At 30.1% G+C, this 27,054-nt stretch overlaps 1 protein-coding gene across 3 annotated transcripts; it reads right to left on the bottom strand.

Annotated features, from left to right (window-relative positions):
• Window positions 1-379: 379 nt before the first annotated feature.
• LOC111716281 (mechanosensory protein 2) lies at window positions 380-23,066 on the bottom strand. 3 transcript variants are annotated; one of them, XM_023491720.1, is made up of 11 exons: window positions 22,962-23,066; window positions 22,703-22,742; window positions 21,645-21,718; window positions 9,745-9,845; window positions 9,176-9,229; window positions 7,069-7,170; window positions 6,736-6,869; window positions 6,101-6,226; window positions 5,074-5,152; window positions 2,828-2,929; window positions 380-936 (listed from the first exon to the last, which is right to left on the bottom strand). In XM_023491720.1, exons 1-11 carry the CDS (start codon window positions 23,044-23,046, stop codon window positions 847-849), a joined length of 987 nt encoding a protein of 328 aa, XP_023347488.1. In that variant the 5' UTR covers window positions 23,047-23,066; the 3' UTR covers window positions 380-846. The 3 variants fall into 3 exon arrangements, with proteins under 3 accessions (XP_023347488.1, XP_023347487.1, XP_023347489.1); XM_023491719.1 differs by having other exon boundaries at window positions 21,645-21,721; window positions 22,962-23,065; XM_023491721.1 differs by lacking the exons at window positions 21,645-21,718; window positions 22,703-22,742; window positions 22,962-23,066 and adding an exon at window positions 10,375-10,478.
• Window positions 23,067-27,054: the final 3,988 nt, after the last annotated feature.

The raw sequence follows: 27,054 nt of genomic DNA on the forward strand, positions 1-27,054 counted from the left end.
CACTGTCATATATGATTTAACGATATATCCGTCTTTTCGTTTCTGTCTTTTATACAGTAAGTGAACACATTTCTACTTTACTGGGAAAAATTTTAAAATACTTTTTGCATATAGTGGCTGTAATTTAGAAGATGAAAAAAGTATTTTAAAAAAATCAACTTTTTATGTTTAATAAATTGTCATTGTTTTCCAATTTGTATTGATACTGCTTTCCAATATTTATCCGTAAACTTTTCAAAGAGATTGATAAAAGCATGTAAATAAAGGAAAAACAGCAACATAATATAATATAGGACTACAAAAGGGCGAAAATTAAGGATTAAATTAAAGATTTTCTATTTTGAGTATGATTGAAATTAAGAATTATTTATTTTTTCTTAACACACGAAAAACATCAATATATGAATTTTATCAATTTAGTATTTAAACAATCTTTTCAAAAATGTTTGTTTCTGATTTTAATCCTAAACTAAGAACTAAATAGAGGACTGCTCTACGTCCGACATAGTGATAATTTTAGAAAAGTCACAGAACTTCAAGAATAAAAATTCCAGGCGTAATTATTTTGTTTTCACTTTGACACATTTTTGTAAAAAAAAACACACAAAAAACAGCTGAATACAAAAAATGCACTACATGACTGAAATTGTTTGGAAAATAAAGTAGATAAGAAAAGTACATAATTAATGTTTGTTCCTTTTTTAAATATAGAGATTGGAGAATGTTTATGTAATAAAAAGCTTATAAAAAAATATTGCAAATTATTTTCATTCTTCTTTCTGCAAAAATTACTGAGATTTTTAAAAACTAAAAACAGCTGATATATAAATGGCGGGAACTGCTTTCTCATTTCTTTCTGATAAGATGGCTCAGAATATCCATTGGAACAGGAAATATGATTGTTGAGTTCTTTTCTGCAGATATAGAGTTCAGAGTCTGAAAAAAATATTCAGTAAATAATTTTCATTTACTGATTAAAATTTTATGGGACGTGGTAACCGTAACCTTATTTAAAGAGAGAAATTGTCTATTTCACAACGGTACCCTTAAAAGCTTTGCCAAATCAAGAATGCATAATATCAATCATCTTCTTTTTGAAAGATGATTATTTTAAATTGTGATTGTTTTACAATGTCTGGCATTTATTTAGATACAATATTTAAGTTTTGATTTCTTATAAGTTTTTTTAAATTTAAGTTCAAGTTTGCAAGCAAACTAAGATAAACTTTTAATTAACAGCTTCTCTTTGTTATATGTGTAGCAATGCTAATTGAAAGCTTGGAAGAAATAAAAAAATCAAATCTAAAGTCGTCTTCATTGTATTAATGTATACGAGGACAAATGTATATATAAATGAACTAGTGCTTTTTGCTTCAGAAAAAAATTGTAGGAATGATCAAAATTTAACATTTCTAAAGCGAGAAAAACGGCGACGATATTTCTTGTAAATTATATTAGATAATAATTTAAAATAGGTGCAGACACTGCCACGTTCCTTTAAAGTTTTCTGTACCAAATTTGTAAACGCATTAAAGTTGAAAGTTTTGACACTTAGCCAACACAACTCAACAAAGTCTGAAGTCAGAATCCTTCTGATAGTTTAGTTTTGATGGATCATTGGTAACTTCTGGATTATAAATGAAATAGGACATCTTTATATACATTTTGCTTGTCTGTTTGTTTGTATTCCTAAGGGGAAGATTTATGGATGGTGAGGTCAGAATTAATAAAGAAAAATTCCCTGAAATAATTTTGATTTATCAAAAACCAAGAAAAAAATCCGCGATATTATTTTTGTTATTGGTTGACAATTTAACTAGTGAAAATGAGCAAAATTACAACTTGTTAATGGGTTTTAATGTAGAATATTACAACATTATAAATTTATTTTAAAATCTTGTCATTCTCTTGCAAACATTTATATTGAACTTTGCAAAATTTAAAAAAATTAAAATTATAAAAAAAATTATTAAAAAATATTACTCCTGATTAGAAGGCAGGTATTTTGTCAGTATCAATTTGTATTTATAGGAAAAGTTTTCAAAAGGTTTTTAAAGATTTTACTACTAAGCATCTAACAACTCAATCAACGTAAAAATTCCATTTTTTTGCGTAATTAAAGATTGGTTCTTGAACTTTAAAGGAATTGAGTCTTTAACACAAAATTAAATTTTCTAATCCCTATATCTTTGCAATGCAATGGTGTAAACATTTAATATTTAAAACTTTATTATTTTGATCTCCCTGAATTCATAGTTTGAAATATCTAAGGTTCAATAGATATAAAGATTTGAAAATCAGAGTTTTTGGCAAAGACTCAGTTCCTTTAAAGAAAAAAAATTGTATGATGAAAGATTCTGCACGGGTTTAATAATTTTTATTCACATAAGCCTACAAGAGCATTAGGTCTGTACTAATTTGAATGTCGTTTTTCTCATCAATTTTAGAATAAATGGAAAAATTGGAATTTCATGATAGGTTCTTTTTGAAATATCCAAGTTTTTGAACATTTTATAGGAGAACATATAGAAAGACATTACGTATATGGACAACAATAATCAAACAGGACATTAGATTGATAGGACATTTTATAGGAGAACATATAGAAAGACATTACGTATATGGACAACAATAATTAAACAGGACATTTGATTGATAGGACATTTCATAGGAGAACATATAGAAAGACATTACGTATATGGACAACAATAATCAAACAGGACATTTGATTGATAGAACATTTTATAGACAAAGAATATTTATCTATGATCTATGGATTTACTTTCTTTGAGATATCCCGACATTGAAGAAATTGTTATAAAATGACCTGAAGGTATCTAAGTTGTAAGGCTGAAGGAGACTCTGCTATTATCAAGGAGGCTTCTCTCAGTGCTCTGCTGGCCTTCTGCTCTCCCTCTGCAGCAATCACCTACAATTAGGAAGTAGGGTTTACATAGGAAGCAAATTGTGTGAAAATTTTTATCTATAATCTGTCCATAATTACGCAATGTTTTCGCGAAATTTAAGCTATCGTTTTAAAGCATACACATTTTGCGCATTTATTATGAAAAGTTTCGGCAGAAAGCGAAATTTGTGTGGACATTTTTGGGGAAAAATCGCAATCTGCAGCACATTATGCAATTTTCACGCAGGGATTTTTCCATTCTTCCGGACAAGAAAAGACAATACAGAGATCTCTGTAAAGGCTTGTATATGTGACATTTTCTCCATCTCATATCGTATCGCAAAATAATCAATTTAATTTCTGACAAATCATTCAAATATTACAACCTAAAGTCATCACTATTTTTCGATGCATTCGTATAAAGTTAATATTAATATGAAATTTGTTATTTGTTTTATGTATACAATGCTCTTAAAACAACTTTTTTCCGCTAGCTGTCTCTGCCACTTGTAATCATTCAAAGCATCGAGGGCTGAGACATCTGGCGGCCAACTATTTCGGCGTTTTAATATCATTGTACATACATTAAGAAATATTAAATATTAACTATTTAAGAATGCGTCGAAAAATAATCGATGACTACAGGTTGTAATATCTGAATGATTTGTTTGAAATTAAATATTTTTTACGATCCGAGTCGTATATTGCAATTTTCTAAATTTGTATGGACGCTACGTTCTTCAGTATAAGCAGCTTTTAACAATTTTCTCCTCATAGACGCAACAGATATAAGTAAGATTAGTAGCGCTCAAAAGCTATTATTTTTCGCCGTATGCCTATATGTACCTCCTTTCAGTTTTCGCGAACACTCCCTTTAAGCCCTTTTACTTTATGTTATTCGAAAAGTGTTCAGACTTAAAATCATTTCTGGTCAATCTTGAAATTGGCCGTAAAATAACCTTCAACTTGAATTTATATGGTTCCTTCCATAGATAAATAAACGTTGATTAAGAAATGAGATCATGTGAATTTAGCTAAACTAACGTTGATTAAGAAAAGAAATCATGTGGATTTATCTAAACTAACGTTGATTAAGAAATGAGATCATGTGGATTTATCTAAACTAACGCCGATTAAGAAAAGAGATCATGTGAATTTATCAAAACTTTTCTGTTGTTTACACCAGATCAAGCAGTTATCAGTATCTTTTATCGTCCGGCAGGGATAACTAAAATTGAAGTTTTAAGCACCTCAAATTTAAAAGGTACCAAAGTGGATATCAAAAATCAGCATTACACATTAAAGTCATCTCACAAACAAGAGTTTGTACCTGCTGAACAAATGGAAAATCTGTTTTTTTCATGAGATATCATAAAAAAAAATTTCTAACGTGCTGAATTTTTTTTATAAAAGCTGTCCATAAACCTGAAACGCCAATAATTCTAAGTAAACATAAACTTAAAAACCAACATTTCGAAAGTAACGAAAATTTTGTCATAATATTAAAAGACCCCTAGCTCCTAGGAAAAAGATTGGTTGAGTTTATCTATAAAGATTGGCAACCTTCTACCCTTTTATTTGAGAACAAGTCCTGTGTCAGTGAACAATGCCAAAATCAACAGAACTTGTCAAATTAACATCATAAAAATGTAATCATTCCCTTCCTTCCTGTCTAATATGTAAACAGGGTAAACATTTTAAAAAAAGAAACTAATAACCCCCCTCGGAATCCTCCCACTCAACAGGAAAAAAATCAACCTAAGTATATAGGTGTAAGTAGATAAGTTTCTTTTTTAAATGGGGAAAGAATTTATTTTTTTCGAAATTTCACCAAAACTATCTTTGATATTTTGTTTCGCTGATTTGTGCATATGATTAATCTAACTAGTTAAATAAACTAAGGAACTGAGTTCATGACACAATCGCTAATATTCTAATATTTATAACTTTGCAACCAAATGTCGTACCTTTAATATTTCAAATAATTTAATTTCAGATATCACACCATCAAGTTGCCAAGATTTTTTTGCAAACTAATTATATATTAAACCTTCGCTATAATTGATCTAGCAAAATTAGTAATTTCAAATGTCAAAGGCCCACGACATTCAGTTCTTTTTAGCAAGGATTATCAATTCATAATCTGTTAGATTGAAACAGAAACATACCTTAGCCCTAGCTTCTCTAGCTGCTTCTGCTTCAGCTGCCATAGCTCGTTGTAGTTGCACAGGCAGTCTCACATCTTTTCTAAAATAGAAAATAAAATAAATTTTGTTTCTCTATTGAAAAATATTAACATCTACAGTGATAACCAGAAAACAATGGAATAGGAAGACGACATTATAACAATACTTAAGTGTATTTGATGTTGTTACAAATCAAATAGTTTAACCAGACACTAATAAAATTACTTTTTTTTGTGAAATGGGTCTGTTTAAACTGCAAAATTGCTGTGTTTTATGGTTATTGAAATTTTAAAAGTTTAAACTTGATTCTCAAAGTCGTCGTACTATTCCAGAGTTTTCTGGTTATCACTGTATATAAATACTTTACTCTGTTTGTATTCAATAAACATCACAACGGCTAAACCGATCCAGCCCGAATTTTGTGGATTTATACATGACTCAAGGGAAGGTTTATGAACAGTCAGAAGTAAAAATAATTTGCCTAAAAATAATTTAATTTTTCAAAATCTTCAAAAAAAGTTTGTTATTGAAAATCTAAAGTGTGCGTAAAGCACCATTAACAGTTTAGTGTTTTTACAATTGTAATGACCATTTCAAAGATATCTTTTAGATAAATTCTTTTAAAATTTTGTTAAAAATTATTTTGTACAGTTTTATAAACAGGCCTAGCTTTATAAAGTGTTATTAATTCTTGATACTAAATCATCGTCTAAAGTTTCTAGACCCCTTATTTTGTTGTTCGGGTGAATCTTTCATATCATTGATTTCTTTCATTTTGAATTCTTTGATTAAATCTTGAAGTTTAAATTACTTTTTGACAATTCAAGAACTTTCCAAATAATATTCATCCATCATATTTTAAATCCGTTATTATGTCATTTTACTCGTTCTCAGATAAACTTTTTAAATTCAGCATCAGAATGTGTTTCAGGTATAGTAAACCCGTTTTTTAACCTCAAAAATTTCTTGATAATGGAATAATTCAATTCGTCCCATTTCATACACTTACATTTCGACTCGTTCTACTTTGACTCCCCAAGGGTCAGTTGCCTCATCAAGGGTGGTTTCCATCCAATGAGCTATTTGTTCTCGCTCAGAGAGTATTTCTGCCAAACATTTAGTTCCCAACACATTTCTGAAACATTTTGGTGACACATCCATTACTGTCACTAACGGCAGACTGCAAATTGGGCAGTATGTTTTTTTCATTATATTGATCTTCGGATTTCTTACATTTTGCAAAATTTTGACAAATTATCGGCATTTTAAAAAATCAAATCAAATCAAATCAATAAACTTAGTCTTCTGTTATTTTCTAAATCTTCTGTCTCAGGGTAAAAAAATCGCTTATTGTAAAAAAAGAGAAAACAACTAAAGAATAAGATTCTGCAACTATTTGGAGCGGACTGAAACCCTATAATTTAAAATGTTAGAAATTGTAAAAAAAATGGCAAATTTTTAGTCCAGTTCTAGTGAAATGTTGTCTTTGAAAGCTTTGGATATTGCTATTTTATTTTTTTTTGTCATGCGCAGCAAAACTAATCAGAAAATACAGTGCACAAATTCAAGTAAATAACAGTGTTATGAAAAATAAAATTCTATTAATTTAGGACATACAGTCTCTTAACATTTGAGAAAATTTACCTTAGTGTGGTAGCTCCTAAAAGATGCGTGGAATGACCATAATCTTCCACATTATTTGTGGCCATAGTAGGGTTAGATACTCTGTAGTAGACCACAGCATCCACTGTCACTGTCACAGAATCACGCGAGAGCACCTGAAGAAGTTAAATGAGTGACATTTTATTTTCAGCATTCATGAAGTAAAAAAAAAAAATATTGCTTCTTTTTACATTTCATCAATTTTATTTTTTCAAACGCTAAAAAATCTAAATTATAGTATAGGATTTATATACTTGCAATATATATTACATATAAAATTTTTATGTTTTGTACGATATTTTTAACAATACTGACCTCTTGTGGCGGTACATCAAAGGATACAGTTCTGAGGTCCACCTTTTTGTATGAGTCAATGCAGGGAATCACGAAAAAAATTCCTGGACCTTTTGCTCCACCCTTAAAGCACAATAATCAAAATTTTGCGCATAATTTAAAATTGAAAAGTCATATACATAATTAAGAGTAACCTTTTATAAATGTTTAAAGCATAAAGACGAAGCAGATATAGTACAGAAGTGATTATTTATTCATTTTTTTCTTATTTTCTTCATTTCATTGTGAAAAATTTAAAAAAAGGACTATTGTTTACATGAAATTTAGAGCTTTTTCGCTTTTTTAAAATTGTTTTTTTAGTTATCAAATAATAGCAATCACGTGCAAGCTGCCTAAAACATGCTCTTTTCAAAAGGGGTTTGTTCTTTCTGTGAAAAGTTGTTCAAGGGTTTAAAATGATTTTTAGTTTGTTTTAGTACTCTCCTTTAACATTTATTGCATTTTTATCGAATGTAGGCCAAAGACACACATGCCAACAATTTTGTAATAAAATACATCTTTATACCAGACTGTATGGCAGCCAGGTGACTGCAAAAAACATTGGCATCATTGCAGTTTATTTTGCCTAACATCAGGGAATAAAGCAGTGCGTTCTAGTTCTGTATTCATCTAAGATATACATGGAATACTTATTTAATATCTTTAATTCAAATTAAGCTGCTCTAAATGTCTTTAGTTTTCTCTATATAATAATATTCGGCTAAGTTTAAGGTTTAAAGAGTGTCATCGCCAATCACTTGTGGCACTAAGTCTTTAGATATAGGTTCACTTAAACAATCACTTTAAAGTCAGATAGCTAAATTATATTCCAGGAATTAGGAGAAAACATTTGTGCAACGTATTTACCCCTGTTTCTCGATAAACATGGAGAAAGAAGTATTGGCATCAATCTAGGGGTTTTTCACTTCAAATTGAAAAAGATGATCTACAGACTGATTGGAGAGGACTGGAATTAAAGGGACTGTTAATGTAATTTCAAGTGATCCTAAATTAAATGAGGCATATCAAAATACCCTTTAAAGCTGATCAAAAAGGTGGAAGAAATCGTCGTTTAAAAAGTGATAAATTCTAATAACTTTCCCCATTTATATATATACTTCACATAGAAACCACACACACTGAACTAAACAGAGGGTAAATGTCAAATTTATGCAAGATAACTATCACGACTTTGAGACGTCGTAGGTCCTCTTGTTCATCCGGTTACATATAAAAACTTAAAACTTTTTGTTCTTCTTAATAGCTTTAAAATAAGAGAAGTTATGCTTGAAAACATAAAATATTTCAAACTATTATGGAATTTACTGTAGTTTGCCGTGCACAATGATTAAACAAAGGTTCCTTTAAGATGTCCTACTTCAATCATTTATTTTCATTAAATGCAGTGTCTTTCAATTTTAAATTTTGTTGTATACAAAAAGTATCCTCACTTCATATGTACACACTTTACAACTTTTTATTTCGGCGTGTCAAATTAAATTTTAAATTTCATTTTTTATTTTTTAATATATCATATATCATGAGACACTGTTTTTTGTATTCAAAATATATTATAAAAAGATTGATGTGTTTTTACTGATACATATACTGATACTATAAAAGTATAAAAAATAAAAGTGTGGAAAAGGAAGACGACCTAAAGTCAATGTTTTTGTGTCCATGTGTATTTGATGTTGATTTTCAAGCAAATAGTTTAACCAACTGCTCGAAAATTAACTTATTAATTGGAATGGGCCTGTGCACACTGCACAATTGCCTTTTTATATAAATTGAATTAGTTAAAGTTATGAATTTAGTTTAACAGTCGACTTTATATTCCACAATTTTATGGTTTTCACTGTATAAATACAATGAGAACCAGAAAACTCTCGAATTGAATGATGAATCAATTTATGAATATGAAACAACCCAACTGTGCAGTAACCCAATTTAACTTAATAGGTGACTTAATAGATTACTATTTAAAGTATTTGCTGCATATCAACATCAAATATACTTAAGAATTGCTATAATGTCGTCATTTTTACACAGTTTTCTGGGTCTCACTGTAAATATATATATCTCTAACCTTTCTAAGTCTACCAAGTCTAAATATTACAGCACGTTCATATTCCTGAACAACCTGACAACAAGTGATTGATAAATTGATTGATTATATTTATAATAATGTTCATTGATTAATTTTAAGACGTATGTTTTAATGAGAAGTTAGAGTTTTTCTCAAGCGGCATCTTCAAAAAGTACTTTGATGGATTTTCAGTTTTTATGAAAATCTAAGTGATTGATTAAAAAAAGTAGCAAATTGCTACTAAAAAGATAACCGTATAATGATATATTCTATAGATACTTCATTTCCTTTTTTTTTGCAAAAATATCATTTTCTGCGTTAAAAACATAAAAAAAATTTTTTTTTTAAATTCAGGTTTGAATATTATTGATGTTTGAATGATGTTTGATGAATCAGAAATCAAGGTTGATAGCTCCCTTCCCCTTTTAAAAATAGATTTTGTGATGTCTAAGGTTTGTTTAGAATTTTATTGGATGCTTTGGAGAATATTAATAAATGTTTGGGTAAAAAATATTATATTGGCGAAAACCTTCCTTTTGAATGATAAGCCCCTGTTATAGCAAACTTACCTTTATGCACATGCAAAGTGAAATTGGCATTGTTGCAATAATAAGAATAAGGGAAAGAAGGGCAAGGAGTAGAGCACAGCAGCCTGGGCCCTCAGGGTCAGCTAAAATAATCAGGATATAAAATACATTTGATTTTATAAATTTTCAAAATTTATGATAAACAGCTTTCAACTAAACGTATTCAAAAAGTTTAGCATATTTGACCCATTTTAAAAATTAGATTAAAATAAGTTGAATATTTTACTTGGAGGAAATGACAAGTATAATATTTCGTAATTGAAAAAGACAAAATATAAGAATAAGAAAGAGAACTAACAAAGTATCAATGTAAAAGAATATTCGATTTTTAAATTTTTAAATTGTTTTAAGCCCATGGTTTGTGGACTCAAAAATTTATCTTACTTGCTGGTATAATAATAATTAATAATATCTATATTAGAAGATAAATAAAGAAATGTTGAGAGACAGTATAGATGGCTCTGTGGTACATTTTGGCCTCCAAATCCAGCCTGTTTGGTACACTTTGCCACCTACTGGCTAAGAAAAACAATTTTCAAATGAAAAGTTTTTTTGTAAATGTAGAATAGCACCGATTAACATGAAAATAGCACCGATTTGTTGATATCTTACGATTAACATGAAAATGGCTGATTCTCCTTCGTATAGTTTTTTGATGGTACATTCCAACATCAAGAAGATTTTCTACATCCTGATGAAATGTGCATTCACTACATTACTATTTGACCATTGGTTGAAAAAACCTAATTCAAATATGACAATTCCTGCTTAAACAAATTGTGTACAAAAACTAATTTTTAATGCTTTTTGTAGTGATTGTGCCTCAAGATTTTCTCTAAAGCTAAAAAACGCACATTCAAAGATTGCGTAAGCTTTTTATCGAGGTAAATGAGCTTTTTACAGTAAAGTAAAGCAAAAGTAAAAATGATCGAGACTAGAGCTTTACGAAGATTGTTAGAAAAAAATCATCATTACTTGTTTTCTTACCAAAACAAGAAAAACTTGCTCAACCTTTCAATAATACACCCCAAAACAATGTAATCAGGAACCATTATATACTTTATACATATTCTCTTTCCGGCATCTTACTTGAATCAAGATAAAACCCCTTAAGGCTTTGTTTGGTTTTATATACACATAATGTCTGCGATTGTTATGTTTTTGACAAAAAATATCAAAAAAATTTTCCACGAAAAAATAATAAAAGTGGTTTCATAATTATTAAATCTTTTTTATTTATCAATTTATGCTTATTTTCTGATACTCTGAGATAAATCTAAAATGTTCGTTCCTTATTCTTCTATCCTCCATTTTGAAAATGTCTAAGAAACAAAAAAATAAACAATAAAAAATTAAAAATGTTACATAGATTATTTAAGGGGTTCGGTAGTCGGTAGACTTAACTTTCAGTGACCTTTATTTATACAGTTGCTTTAATCACGCACGTACATTGTCTGTACAGTGTATATAGTCTATATTAGTCGCAAAATAACACTTTTTTGCTTTTGTGACCGGAAAAAAAATTATAAGGTACCTATTGTGAATCAGACATACCACTCTAGAAATGAAGGGTAACTTGAAATAACAACTACAATCCCTTTATATTAACCACTGGCAACGCAGGAAAGTACATATTTTTAATAAATTCAACAATCACTTCATCGTGGTAGTAAACCCTTAGCCAAAGGGACAAACGAAAAAAGTATAGTTTTCCAATAAATTCTAAAAATCACTTCATAATTGTCATAAAATCTTGACCGAAGGCACAAAAAATGTCATTTATTTTTTAAAGTAATTGTTTAAATGAAAAAATATAAAAATGTAAAAAATGTAAGTTAGTTTTTTCTAAATAATTGTTTAAATGAAAAAAATAAGAATTAGTTTTCTAGTTTTCATGTTGAGATTATGACAGAAGAGGCTTAGGATGAACAAGCTACAATATGTCATTTTAGGTTTGACAAATTGGCGCCGTATCCTGCTACTACCTTTTATGTTTATTGTTTTCTTAAGATAATGTTTAAAACAAACACAACTAGCAAAATTTTAAATTTTAAGCTCTAGGTTCTGTACAATTATATTTAGGAAACTTTAATCTTATTGTTAACCCTCTCTGCTGTTCTTTGTAATCTGATTGGCTGTTCGGATTCTCCAATCGACACTCTGATTGGTTATATTTATACACTGTCCAGGATACAAACAAACGATTAAATTAATCTTGAGATTAATAAAAAGAGATTAAGCATTTATCTAGATATCTCACGCTTATAAAGTTCAACTCAAAATCTGCCACACAAAACCTGGTCTCAATCGATTCAGCCATTTTGACATTTATTGAATACAGAGTCCCTGACAGACAGACAAACAAACACCACAAGCCAATTATAACTATGTAGATAGAGACATAAATATATTTTGAAGTTAAATGAATTAAAGTTTCATTTTCTAATCTTTATATTATGATTAGATTTATAATTCAGGGTAAACAAGATTAAGGATTATACGGAGGNCATAAACTGTTTGTTATTGATCTTTTAAGAAACCTTATTCGGAGACAATGTAAACAACTTTGTTAGATCAGGGACAATACCTATTATCTACTAAATAGCGAGCACATTAATTCTAGAATTAGTTTCATGATCCGAACCAAAACAAGGATAGTGTAGTGTGTACCCAGTATGTGGTTGACCAAACGCGGTTTTTGCAACACAGAATTAGGCGGGCTGAACTATATGCAAACCATAGACGTGGTTCAACCACTTGGCAGATTTCTTCAGTTTGATTACGAGAGAAATGATTGAACTATTTAAAATTCGGTTATGGTGATGGACCAAACCTCTGTAGAGTAAAAAAGTAGATTTTAGTTCCACATTTTGTTGAAAATATATTTCGGTCTAGGTTGACCCTCGTCAGTTCTAACTATATTTTAACCATGAAAATCAATGTGAAAAACCACTAGAAAATAAACAGACAAAAAGATTATTTTAAAAAGATCAAATGGGCTGTCAAATGGACAAAAGGGAAACGAACTCAGATTATGAGATGGAAAAAAGATAATTTGCAAATATTTACTTTTCAAAGATCTTTTAAAGAAAATTATCATTCCTTGAGATTGTTTCTGTCATGAAGATTAAAAAAATTGTTTAGTTTATATGTAAAGTGTATTAAGTGTTGGTTGGGGTCGATCTAATTAACGAACTTTTACGTAACTTTGTCCGCTGCGGGGTCCAGCTTCTTCTATTTTTTTTCTAAATCTTGTCCTAGTTTTTTAATTTAACCAATAATGACAAGTTCTGAGATTACGCTGTAAATGTAATAAATAATTCTGTTCACACATCCTCTCGATCGCATCGGATTTCTATGGCAATTAAATTGATTTAATCGAACGTTTGTAATTTCCACTCAATTGGTCTTTTATTTTATTTTACTTTTGGTCGGCTAGATCTTAACAACTAACTATTAATTTTGATATTTTGATGTAAAGTAGTAATCTTTGTTTGTCTTTTTGTATGTCCGATCATAACTCATGAATAAAACGATCGATTAGCCTCAAATTTTGAACTCAATTTTAGAATTGTAAGTTGACTTTTTAAAAATATTTCTTCTTGTTTAAAACAGCTTGCAAATCAAGCGATCAACGATTGGAAGTGTTTCTGTAGATTAATAGGATAAGTCTGTACCCCTTTTAGAGTTACTCTTGTGAATAAAACACACCCGACTAGAAATTACGCTTAAGTAATTTTAATACAGTGGCAAGCAGTTTTTTAATTCTATTTTCTACATTTCTGGCCCAAATATAAACTTTAGGGAATATTCGTAATGTTTTTCAGAGCACTGTTAAAATATTTGTCTAAATATTGATATAAACTGTAAAATATATATAAACTGTATATGTTTACTGGAAAGAAAGTTTACTGAAGCTGAGACTTAAAAATTGAAATTTTTAGAATAAAGAAATATTTTTTTATTTCAAAACATAAAATTGATCCAAGCTACTTTCAACGTGATTTTCAATGTTTATTTTTTCAAAGAAGAACACTGTTGTTGATTTTTTTTCTATCTCAAAATTCAAATATTCCGTTCAGAAAGTCACTTTTTTATATCAAAATGTAGGACAAATTGTCCTAGATTAAATAAAAGTAAGAATATTAAAAACTGTTGTAAATTGTGTATGTTATGTTGGGTCTCTTCAATATTCAAATAAAGGGTCACTTAGAATAATCTTACCATAAACAAATTATATAATTTCTTTCTAAATACTCACCCCCCCCCCCTAGCTTCCCCTGTTTCTAAATCTGTATTCACATTAGCACATTAACTAGCTAAAATCTGAGTAACTAATTGCTCTGCCTAACTCTCCATCTAAACCTTCCTTCCAATTCACAAAATCCCCAGAGGGAATCTCTCTGTCCAGGGTCGTAAATAGCGGGAGGGTTATGGGGGCTATATCCCCCACCCTTCAGAAGTAAAAACTATGATTTCAAGGGGGATTTAGTTCCCAATAGGCGCTTAGCTTGAATGTCTTAAAAGGTTTAGGTTTATCCCTCCCTGGACAAACTCCTATATACGCCCCTGTCTCCTCCATTCCCTAGACTTAATTCCTTTTTTTCTCAACAAATATTTTTTGTTATTTGACACACTTACAATACACTTCAAAACAAAATACCAAACGAAAAATAATGTTTTGTTAGAATATAAAATCAAAATGCGTGCACAATTCATCATATATTTTTTTAAGGTTGATCTTTTTGCCAAAATTTTTTAAGTTTTCTGATCATTTTTTACCGTCAAGAAAACCACAAGAATTACAGAACTGTGAATCCTATATCTTGCCCCTCCCTCCATTATAATACGATGGTATGATAAGTAAGCTTGGCAGGCTTGAGATAATTAGGTATTGTCTAATGAGTATATAAGAATCACCAGGACATCCTCTAATCATCAATATTGCCAAGAAAAAACTAACACGTTGTTAATCATAACTAACATGCAAACAAGTGAAAAGTAGCATTTAACAAGTTTAGAATATACGAAAATGAATGGCTCGAGTCTAGAACTTTGTTATCACTTGTTTTCATTTTCTCTTTACCGAGAGGAATATTCTCTCACCAATATAAACCCTTTTTGGATGTACGGATCTACATGTACGGATCTACATGTACGGATCTACATGTACGGATCTACATGTACGGATCTACATGTACGGATCTACAGCACAATCTATGATGCAAAGACTGGAAGACCTAAGCCCCAAGTTTCCAGAATAATTTTGTAACTATGTTTTTTTTGGGATGTGTAATATAACTATAAAGATCTTGGAATAAAGATACCAAAAAAAATAATTTATTTAAGAAAGTTTATTTAATGCCAATGGGGAAAATGTTATGGCGTAGTTTATGTAATTCTACCCTGATTTGAGAATTAGATTCGCTAATGGGAACAAATTAACTATTATTTGTATAACCCCTGACTTGCACTACATACAACCCCCTTCCCTGGCCCTCTAGTAAATAGGATTTGCATAATGATCTAGAAATAAGCTTTAGTTTATGGATTGTTAGTAACCAACCCTTATTCAACCCTTTACGACCTCTCATCTATATATACTTATATTTAANTATTCTGAATCCCTCTCCCCCTTCCTTTATTAGCCAAAAATACGCCTACTTGACTGGAATAGGAATAGGATTAACATAATGCCAATACATCTTTATGCTAAAAATCATAGTATTTATTGTTGGTTATTTGTTTCAAATCCCAATTAAAAATCTAATATACAATTTTGATTAGATTTTTGGTTGAAAAAAAAATAAAAAATATTAGTTATACAAGTTAAAGAACCCCTTTTTTCGTTTAAAGATGAATAATGTTAACTCACTTTACAAAATTAATATTTAAATGAAGGATCAGAAATGTAAAAAATAAAGTTCTGTATAACAGGGAAAAATTATAACGCATATATTGGACAGAGGCGTAGTTAGAGGGGGCTACCCCCCTTTACCAGTGAAATATATTTATTTCAGGGGGTTTGCACGCCCCGACGGGTGCTGAACCCCTCCCCCGGAAAGAAAAAATGTAAGCCCCCCCCCTGAACAAATTCCTGACTACGACCTTGGTATTGGAAGATTTAGAATTTTTAAAGTATCGTTGTTATTTTCCTCCAAGTTTAGCTGATTATATACGTACTCATCCTTAGTCTGGAGATTTAAGGGATTGCCGTTGTAATCTCAAGTGACCTTTACTTATAAGAGAGGTATGTCCTATTCACATCAGTACCCATTAAAGAGAGGTATGTCCTATTCACAACAGTACCCATTAAACCTTTCTATCTTGAGAAGTGTATAATTTTGACAATTCCCCCAATGCAGCGAAATGCGTAATTGCAGTTTAGAGAGAAACCACAATTGAAATTAATTAATTTAAAGCCAAAAGCTGAAGGACAACTCATGCATTCTTGATCAGATAACGCTTTTAAGGGTATTATTGAGAACCTTGAGTCCTTTTTTAATAGAGGCCACTTGGAATCAAGTCTACAGTCTCTTTCATGGAGCTCCAAAGAATATAGATGACCTCAGTAAAAGAAGGATTAAGATAATTAAGAGACTGATTATTGCTTAATTAGCCATTCAGAGCTGAAACCCAACAATTAGTCTGTGCTGTGTTACGTGCAGGGCATTTAATTGAAAAAAATATCTCTTTATATACATAGTTATATTAAAAGTTGATGGTGACATATAGTTCTTAAAGAGCTGTAAGCGTAATTTCAAGTGGCCCTCCATGATAGGAACACAATGCCCGATTTACCTAAAACCTTTATCTTATCAAGTTTGCATTAGATATCAATCTTTTAGTTTCTTCCAACTGTTTATTTACATTTGCGGTTTCTTTGTGAACGTGACTTGCGAATTTCTTGTTTATAAGAAGCAATGAAGAAGCTCACAGAAATAAACATTGGTTTCTTCTACATTTTTGATCAAATGGTGGCCTCAACTCAAGGGTATTGTCGTGTTTTGGGCATTGTCATCTTTGCATGGAGGGATACTATAAATGACTTAACCTGTTCCTGTTGGAGGCATCTCACAGGTTAGAGATGTTATACCTCTTTACAGTTAGATAAGACAATATCTGACCTAAGCTGAAGTCCTTGTTAACAACAGATCTTCTCCTATGATGTTCCTCTAGTGAACTAGGCTCAACTATTGTGGTCACATCTTCACTAAAACTCAGAGACTTTTTATACTTTCTGATTGTATTATCAAGATCATCAGGGGCATTTCCGGATCTTCGGATCGACACCGTTCGAATCCTCCCGGGTAAACTGATTGCCCGACTTTTTATCCGATTGTGATAAACGGCCAACTTTGATGGACGTCGTTGGTTCTGCCGATAATGCGGAAAGGTAGGTGGGCTGCCGTAGGAGTCAACTCGTATAGCGTCATCTGATTCAGTTTCAGTTGGTTGATCATTTCCAGAAGTTGAACTGCACTTAGTCAATGCTTTGTAAAGCCTTGAAAGATGTATATGACAAAGAATTATTTTGTTATAAAAATTCAGTTTTTAATGGTTTCCAAATATTTGAAAAACCATCTTTTTCAATGAAAAAAAAATCTCTTTTCGCCCGGCCATATATTAGCATAAATAATAATTTTAGTAGAGTTATTAGAAAACGCGCTTATATGACAAGAATTGGAATGCCTACAAAAAAGTGACTTGAAAATAAATTTAAGTATATCCTCCATCAATTATTGATAAACATTTTTTCTCGAGTTTTTCTTACAAGTTGAATTAAGTTGTCCCGTTTGTACCTAAACCATAATTTGATTTGAGTGAACAAGTAAGACATTGTGATAAGATAGCAGGGAAGTGGTCTATAATCCTCAATCTTATATTCAGTGCCAAACTCTATCTCATTTTTCTCCGGGTTTGGTTCATGTCTCAACACTGGGGATTAAAGGGATTGTATAAACAAAAATATCAAGTGGCATTCCATTTAAAGAGAAGCATTATCGGTTCACAACTGTGCCCTGTAACTAGCTGTAAAAGTTTTGAATTCTGACAATTTCCTCCCTATTGTTTTTGGAGCAGAAATAGGAAAATCACTCTGCAGATAACCCAAAATTGAATTTAATCAACTTTTAAAGAGAAGATGATTGATATCTTATACATTATTGATCAGACGATGCTTTAAGGGTAAATGGGACATTACACTATACATGACAATTACAATTACAATTACAATTACAATTACATCTACAGTTTCTTTAACCTTGGGGGGGGGGGGGTTTGACGTTCGCCTCCCCTGTCTATTTGTGTTGCCTAGCATTTTTGACACTACCTTGCAGTACGCTGTTCTTGGGAAATGTCCTCTTTTGCTATGATGACGTCATATTTGTCAGACAGTTGTCCCTTTTTTGAAAAGCGTACTGCAAATCGACGGACAAATATCTCGGCAGGTCTTGACATAGCTTATATATTTTTTTTAATTAAAGCTAAAAAATATTTTTTAAAAGAAAAATAAATGTGCTGTCACAGCTTAATATTTGTCAAAAACAAAAAAGTTCATTTTTCACATTTTTCCGACCTTTGGCATTTTTTTCAAACATCTCTTGCACCTAAACTATTTTGTTAACGGTCTACTTTTTGTTTTCAATGAGCTGGTCTTAAAAATTTGGGCTATGCACAATGTTCATACATTGCAAACCTATATCTTTTTCTTTTTCAGGCTATACAAAAATTCTGACCCCCCCCCCTCACACCAACCTATATAGGGTTAAAAGTCAGAGAAAGAAAGATAGATATTGACAACCAACTTTAAGATTTTTTTTCCGTTCGTCAACAGAATTTTCCGTTTATTTTCCTTTACTAACGTCCTTTAACGGAACTTTGTCTAGCATTCCGTAAATATGTGTACGAGAACCGAATTTAATTTATCAGAGTTAGGTTGCTTAACTGCATGCCCCTAGTTCAAATCTTGAATCACCGATTTAAAGTTAAAGACTTGTGATGATTTGAATCGGTGATGTGGGATCTTATCCAGCACCGGGACTATAGGAAAGTAAAATATTCTGACATTCATTTCATGCTTAGAATCAAACTATATATTTTTAAGAAATGGCCTCCGGAATAATTTTGATCTGTGTATATTTATCCTTCTGAATGGATATTCAGTAGCAAGACGAATTCAAGGTCGTCTTTGATTCTTGAAATAATTTGTGGCAGTTATTCGAAAACCTAATTTTATAAGTAAAATACTAGAGTTAATAATCACAAAATTGCATTTGCTAACCCTATACCTTTGCAACCTGATGGTGTAAACCTTTCATATTTCAAACTTAGACTTTTTGATCTAACAGAATTAAAAGCTAATAATATCAAAGGTTTAGGAAAACGGGTTGCAAAGTTATTGGAATTAGAAAATCAGAGTTTGTGGTAAAAACTCAATTCCTTTGGTTTATTTAATAAAATTGAAATCTGAACAAAATTCTTAATATCTCCGGTAATATGTACAGCACAAAAAAGGCACATTTTGGAAATGCCAGGATAATTTTGCTGTTGTTTCAAGAATCATAAATGTTAAAGTAGGTTAACAACTGAATTTCACAAATAAATTCAAAGTTCAAAGACAACTTTCAATTTGTCTTGTAACTGTCATGTTTAGTGAGACATCAATTGTATTTTGCACACTTCCGGAGAAAATTAACATATTTTTTTATTCGTTAAAATTAATTTGTTAAAATTCATGAAAAAACACTTAGAAAGAAACGTTGAGAAAGTAAAATCTATTTGAAAAATCTATTTTGATGTCCACAAACATAAGAAATTTGTTATCTTAAAAGGATATAGAAAATTACATTATGATCTTTGAAGTTTTTGTAATATAAAGTAAAATATAAATTGATTTTTATTCAGCACTGTTACATTTCTATTAAATAATTTTTTCTTAGATTTACATACAGTAGAGTTTTCATAAATGTATTCTTTGTTTAAAAAATCAAGTAAAGTGGGTTTTTACAAATAATGATTGATTCATTAAAATTTTGCAAGTACAATGTACATTGTACAATGTACATATATGATAGATTATATCAAACTTTGTTTGATACAAAATAATTTATAGTTTGAAATATTAAATGTCCTCCAAATCAGGTTGCAAAGATAAAAGAAGTTCAAAATCAAAATTTACTAAAAGTAATCAGTAGATGAGTCATTTAACTATCTCTGTTATTTACAGCTAAAATATTTGCTTTCTAGCTTCACTTTTTGGCAAAAAAGCATTTCCTTAGGATGTATTGCGGCTGATTGGAAATTTCGACCTCGACATTTTCTATAGTAGGTTCTTTTTTGGGAATCAAACCCTCTGTTTCCATTTTTGAAGAAAGTTCGACAAACTTTTAAGCCACCTTTTCACATTCAAAACATTTTATTGTCACAAGATAATTACGAATTTTTTTCACGCGTTCACACCAAACATGAAATTCATCAAACAATAAAAACTTGCAAACTATGCGCTAATCATAAAAGCTGCCGTGTTGGTGTGTTGGTATATTGAAGGGTTGACGGAGAATAAAGAGAGGTAAGGAGGAGGACGACGCTTCTCAGATTCTCCTGGAGGGAGAGGGGTTACCTCAAGAGAAGTAAGATTATTCCAAGAACCAGAGTTTGGAGGCAACTTTTGTTATTAATATCAATTTAGAACTTTTTATCTGATAATACGTTTCAATCATATTCTTGAGACTTTACAGCTGTTCTGTTAGTGCTAATCTATTTGTACAGAATACAGTAATGCAACAAATATGTATCAAAACAAATTCTGGGAACGTAAATGTCAGATTTAAGCAACATTTGTAGCTATCTTAGTTTTAATCCAGCTCTCAGGTATACTTATGAGAAAAGACCATTTATTTGTCATTTATTTTTTAGCAATTTAAAATTTCTTTTTTCTTTTCAATAGCTCCTCAGTAAGAGAAATTATAATTCTAAAAATGTAAAATATCTAAAATCTGTAATCTATTGTTAAATAATTTGATTTGTGTTATTAGATTTTGTTTATTCTAAAATCAGAAATTTAATTTTAGGCGTACTTATTTGTCTTTGAATTTCTATTTTATGTAAAGGATTTAAAGTCAAATTACAAATTACACCCATCTTTTATTTTGTTTACAACCCCCTAGCTCCTGCTTTCCTATATTATGCCAATTAAGATCAGTAAATCTAGTCAAATAGTCATGAATCAAGATTTCTCCTTTTCCACCTAATTTGTAAACATGACATTTCAGTAGGAGTTTTAAATAGCAAAAAAGTACTAACATGATAACATCTCCAAACTTTGACTTTAATATGATATTGACCCTAAATCCTTTATTTTGGTTTAGGGCATCGTTTTTAGCATTCTTTTTTAATAATTTGAATTTCATCATACCCCTTAAAAATATAATCTTTTGGTCATTTTCAAAGTTTGTATACCTAATTTGTGTATGTATTAATGTAATTGTTTGTTATTTTTGTAATTAATATTAATTAGGGGTGTTAAAGCATAACAGTTGGCATGCAACTTAGCATTTTATCACAATTATTAGTATTATAAATGGTAAATTGTTATACAGTGTAAGAAACATTAAAAAATGTAAGTATTTTTAATGACTAATTTCTGACAGATAATTTTCTTATCTGACGTTAGGAAAAAAATTTTGTGTGGTTTTCTCACTAAATTAAAAATTAGATGTCTAATTGTAACAGTTCTATAATTTCCTTTCTTTTCTTTTTTCAACTAACTACATCTTAAAACTACTAATCGTAATATAATCTTCCCAGTACTATCAAGAAAATTATCAGTAATTTTTTATATTTTTTTAATGCTCTCATCAATCTTTATTTTAGAATCTTACTTGCAACTTGATAAATAGATGATCTTCGTATTCTTGAATCAGATTTTGCGTGTAGTTCTGCCATATACATCCTCCTTCTGATAGGCTGATATTTTAGCAAAACCATCATCATTTTCATTAGCAATATCAGCATTCATGATTAAAGAAACAACATCATTCTTTCATCTATCTATATACTTTGCTTATTTGTTTACCTGTTTGTTTGTTTGTTTGTTTAAATTTTGAAAATCCACGAAATCTTTTTATAAAAACCGCAAAAAAAAAATTCGTTTTTATTTTATATACATATACAAAGAAAAAAAGTTCACAATTGAAATAGAAGATGAACTTGAAACGCCCTAAACGCCTATTTTTTCTAAATTTTCAATTTGTATTTCTCAAATCGGGTTTTTTTTTAAATCGTTTATTAAATGCTATGATATCTCCCACAATATTGATCATATAAAGACAGACAGAGAATCTAAATTTATTTATAGATTACTAAAATTGCCATATTATTTATATCCGAGGTGACTAATTGACCATATGATTTTCCATCTTCATCTCAACAATATTCGACTATTTAGAAACTTTTTGATATGGCCATATGCGATATTTATATTTAAATTTGGCTTGTCTGTCTGTTTGTGTGTTTGTATCCAATAAACGTCAAAACGGCTGAACTGATCGGGTCCAAATTTGTTGTGGGACATCGCTTGACCACAGGGAAGGTTTATGAATGATAAAAATAAAAAAATAAACTTTCTTCTTTGTTTTAAAATGTAAACAAAAAGAACATGTTCACAATTTAAATAGAAGATGGGCGCGAAGCGCCCTAAATATAATATATGTCGCTGCGTTTTCATTTTAAAAGATATTTAAAATCGTCCATACGGTAGCGAATAGACGATTTAATATCGAAGAAATAACCGAAAGGCCCCCCCCCCAAAAAATTATTTTTGAAAAATTTAATGTTACACATAATTTGTTTACATTAAATTTCTGAAACAAGTCTCAAATCAATTAGCCATATATCATTCTTACATCATCACTAAATTAATAGAATAACAATTCATCACCCTGAATCCTTGTATTCTTGGGAAGGCCTGTATACCTGTCCTAAGACCAGATTTAATGAATAACGAATCAACTAGTTAAACAATGTTGAACCGATTCTCCGCTCAAAATTACGAAATAAAAAAATCACTTAATGTTTTTGTTGTCAAATAAGCGATGTATGTTAAATATACGCGAATTCTTAATTTAGAGTGTCTTATGTGGCAGTTCAAGCTAAGAAGAAGTGGTTTATTCACGTCTCGCTATTCATAAACATGGTCCCTGGATTGGTTTGATTGGGACGATTTGTATCATAAGGATAGGGAGGAAGTGGATGCATCGGTTCCTCCTCAGCAATTGATCCCATCTCTATAGTTTTTTAGATTTTCAGAATTTTTTTACTCTTTAAATTGTATTTGTAAAACGGATTGTTTGATTTAAAAAGTTCCAAGTTTTCGATCAGACATAAGCTTCAATTAGGACTTCGTTGTTCAATCAATAAAAGAAAATTATGACAAAATTTCATGAAAATATCGATCGTTAAATATGAAGTTAAGTTAAGTTCCGATTATATCAATTTACTTAAGGGAATTTCAGTGTAAACATTCTCGTGTTACCCTAACCTTAAGTTGCATTCTAAACTTAAAATCTAAATATTAAAAAAGCTTTTGAAATTAAACCTTTTATGAAAAATCTTTATTTGTTTATTTCCAGTAATATGTTTTTACGTTGTGTAAATGCTGATTTCAAAAATATGTTTCAAAGGATTTGAGTCTTTGCCACAAACTCTGATATTCTAATTTCTTTATCTTTGCAACCCAATGTCGTAAACCTTTGATATTTTAAACTATTGATTGCGTTAGATCAAATGATCATAGTTTGAAATATTAAAGGTTTAGGACATTGGGTTGCAAAGATATAGGTAGTAGAAGTTTTGAGTTTGTGACAAAGACTCAATTCCTTTCACGAGAGAGTTTTAACAGGTCTTGTCCCTATGAAACACACTTTGTCACTTTCATGTACAAAACGGTACCGTGTTTTTTATCCTTCATTCATCATTCATCCTTCATTCATCCTTCATTCATCCTTCATTCATCCTTCATTCATCCTTCATTAATCCTTCATTCATCCGGTACCGTTTTGTACATGTATGTGAGAAAGGAGAATGAAACGCGAAAATGAAACGTATTTTCACCAATATTTTTACCAAAGAATTGCAGAAAAAAATCTAATTTGACCTAGTTTCGTGCTAAGATATGGGGGGGGGGGAGGCGACCCACATCCGCTTTACCTCGGACCCACAAATGACGTCACAAAATGGTATTTTCGGCATGTGCACTTCGCCTGTACCCGTCTGTACTTTTGTATGTTAATTATAGACGAATGCTGCATTAATTTAGACAATCGCTGACGATAATCTTTTCAATATAAGTTTCGGAACACTACGAAAAATTATCAATTTGAATAAAATGTCAAGTTTTTTTTAATTGTTCCTTAACAGAAAATTAGTTCATAAAGCAAGATCCATTAAACTGTTGGATAGGAAGCTCGGCAACATTTTAATAATCTTATGTGAATTTGATGGTGTTATAATGCAAAAGTTTTTTTCCCGTACCCTGAAAGAGTTGAATTTAGAATTGTGGATTTTGTGATAAATTATTTTGTTTGTATCCAGAGAAGTGTCAAATTTCTACCAATAGTGTGGCGTATACAGAATATCAAACAGTCTTTGACCATTAACCCTGTATACAAGTATATCTCATGAAAAGATTTTTAACATTTTTAGGCCATTTCTTAGCAATTATACAACGTATAAGCATACCACTGGTATTTAATGAATTCTAATATTTTTTCGAAAATTCTGCACTCTTAGCTCAAATACCCTGTAGGTTCCTCAAAATATTTTTCATTTAAATTTTTAGTAAAAGATTTGAGTCTATGCCACAAACTCTGATTTTCTAATCTTTATACCTTTGCAACCCAATGTAGTAAACCTTAGACATTTCAAACTTTGAATTCTAATAGATCAAATAGTTTAAGTTTTAAATATCAAAGGTTTAAACCATCAGGTTGCAAAGATATAAGAAGTTCAAAATCAAAATTTACTAAAAGTAATCAGTAGATGGGTCATTTAACTATCTCTGTTATTTACAGCTAAAATATTTGCTTTCTAGCTTCACTTTTTGGCAAAAAAGCATTTCCTGAGGATGTATTGCGGCTGATTGGAAATTTCGACCTCGACATTTTCTATAGTAGGTTCTTTTTTGGGAATCAAACCCTCTGTTTCCATTTTTGAAGAAAGTTCGACAAACTTTTAAGCCACCTTTTCACATTCAAAACATTTTATTGTCACAAGATAATTACGAATTTTTTTCACGCGTTCACACCAAACATGAAATTCATCAAACAATAAAAACTTGCAAACTATGCGCTAATCATAAAAGCTGCCGTGTTGGTGTGTTGGTATATTGAAGGGTTGACGGAGAATAAAGAGAGGTAAGGAGGAGGACGACGCTTCTCAGATTCTCCTGGAGGGAGAGGGGTTACCTCAAGAGAAGTAAGATTATTCCAAGAACCAGAGTTTGGAGGCAACTTTTGTTATTAATATCAATTTAGAACTTTTTATCTGATAATACGTTTCAATCATATTCTTGAGACTTTACAGCTGTTCTGTTAGTGCTAATCTATTTGTACAGAATACAGTAATGCAACAAATATGTATCAAAACAAATTCTGGGAACGTAAATGTCAGATTTAAGCAACATTTGTAGCTATCTTAGTTTTAATCCAGCTCTCAGGTATACTTATGAGAAAAGACCATTTATTTGTCATTTATTTTTTAGCAATTTAAAATTTCTTTTTTCTTTTCAATAGCTCCTCAGTAAGAGAAATTATAATTCTAAAAATGTAAAATATCTAAAATCTGTAATCTATTGTTAAATAATTTGATTTGTGTTATTAGATTTTGTTTATTCTAAAATCAGAAATTTAATTTTAGGCGTACTTATTTGTCTTTGAATTTCTATTTTATGTAAAGGATTTAAAGTCAAATTACAAATTACACCCATCTTTTATTTTGTTTACAACCCCCTAGCTCCTGCTTTCCTATATTATGCCAATTAAGATCAGTAAATCTAGTCAAATAGTCATGAATCAAGATTTCTCCTTTTCCACCTAATTTGTAAACATGACATTTCAGTAGGAGTTTTAAATAGCAAAAAAGTACTAACATGATAACATCTCCAAACTTTGACTTTAATATGATATTGACCCTAAATCCTTTATTTTGGTTTAGGGCATCGTTTTTAGCATTCTTTTTTAATAATTTGAATTTCATCATACCCCTTAAAAATATAATCTTTTGGTCATTTTCAAAGTTTGTATACCTAATTTGTGTATGTATTAATGTAATTGTTTGTTATTTTTGTAATTAATATTAATTAGGGGTGTTAAAGCATAACAGTTGGCATGCAACTTAGCATTTTATCACAATTATTAGTATTATAAATGGTAAATTGTTATACAGTGTAAGAAACATTAAAAAATGTAAGTATTTTTAATGACTAATTTCTGACAGATAATTTTCTTATCTGACGTTAGGAAAAAAATTTTGTGTGGTTTTCTCACTAAATTAAAAATTAGATGTCTAATTGTAACAGTTCTATAATTTCCTTTCTTTTCTTTTTTCAACTAACTACATCTTAAAACTACTAATCGTAATATAATCTTCCCAGTACTATCAAGAAAATTATCAGTAATTTTTTATATTTTTTTAATGCTCTCATCAATCTTTATTTTAGAATCTTACTTGCAACTTGATAAATAGATGATCTTCGTATTCTTGAATCAGATTTTGCGTGTAGTTCTGCCATATACATCCTCCTTCTGATAGGCTGATATTTTAGCAAAACCATCATCATTTTCATTAGCAATATCAGCATTCATGATTAAAGAAACAACATCATTCTTTCATCTATCTATATACTTTGCTTATTTGTTTACCTGTTTGTTTGTTTGTTTGTTTAAATTTTGAAAATCCACGAAATCTTTTTATAAAAACCGCAAAAAAAAAATTCGTTTTTATTTTATATACATATACAAAGAAAAAAAGTTCACAATTGAAATAGAAGATGAACTTGAAACGCCCTAAACGCCTATTTTTTCTAAATTTTCAATTTGTATTTCTCAAATCGGGTTTTTTTTTAAATCGTTTATTAAATGCTATGATATCTCCCACAATATTGATCATATAAAGACAGACAGAGAATCTAAATTTATTTATAGATTACTAAAATTGCCATATTATTTATATCCGAGGTGACTAATTGACCATATGATTTTCCATCTTCATCTCAACAATATTCGACTATTTAGA

This window comes from Eurytemora carolleeae, unplaced genomic scaffold, assembly GCF_000591075.1.
Source record: "Eurytemora carolleeae unplaced genomic scaffold, Eaff_2.0 scaffold2020, whole genome shotgun sequence".
NCBI lineage: Eukaryota > Metazoa > Arthropoda > Copepoda > Calanoida > Temoridae > Eurytemora > Eurytemora carolleeae.

What these genes read in the sequence shown, in the direction of transcription:
- LOC111716281 (XM_023491719.1), bottom strand. Translation starts at nt 23,046, where the DNA reads ATGGGATCAATTGCTGAGGAGGAACCGATGCATCCACTTCCTCCCTAT. An exon ending in CAAGAATACAAGGATTCAGG is followed by an intron (nt 21,722 to 22,702) that starts GTGATGAATTGT and finishes TCAGCCTATCAG; the next exon opens with AAGGAGGATGTATATGGCAG. An exon ending in TTGATGTACCGCCACAAGAG is followed by an intron (nt 6,870 to 7,068) that starts GTCAGTATTGTT and finishes TAACTTCTTCAG; the next exon opens with GTGCTCTCGCGTGATTCTGT.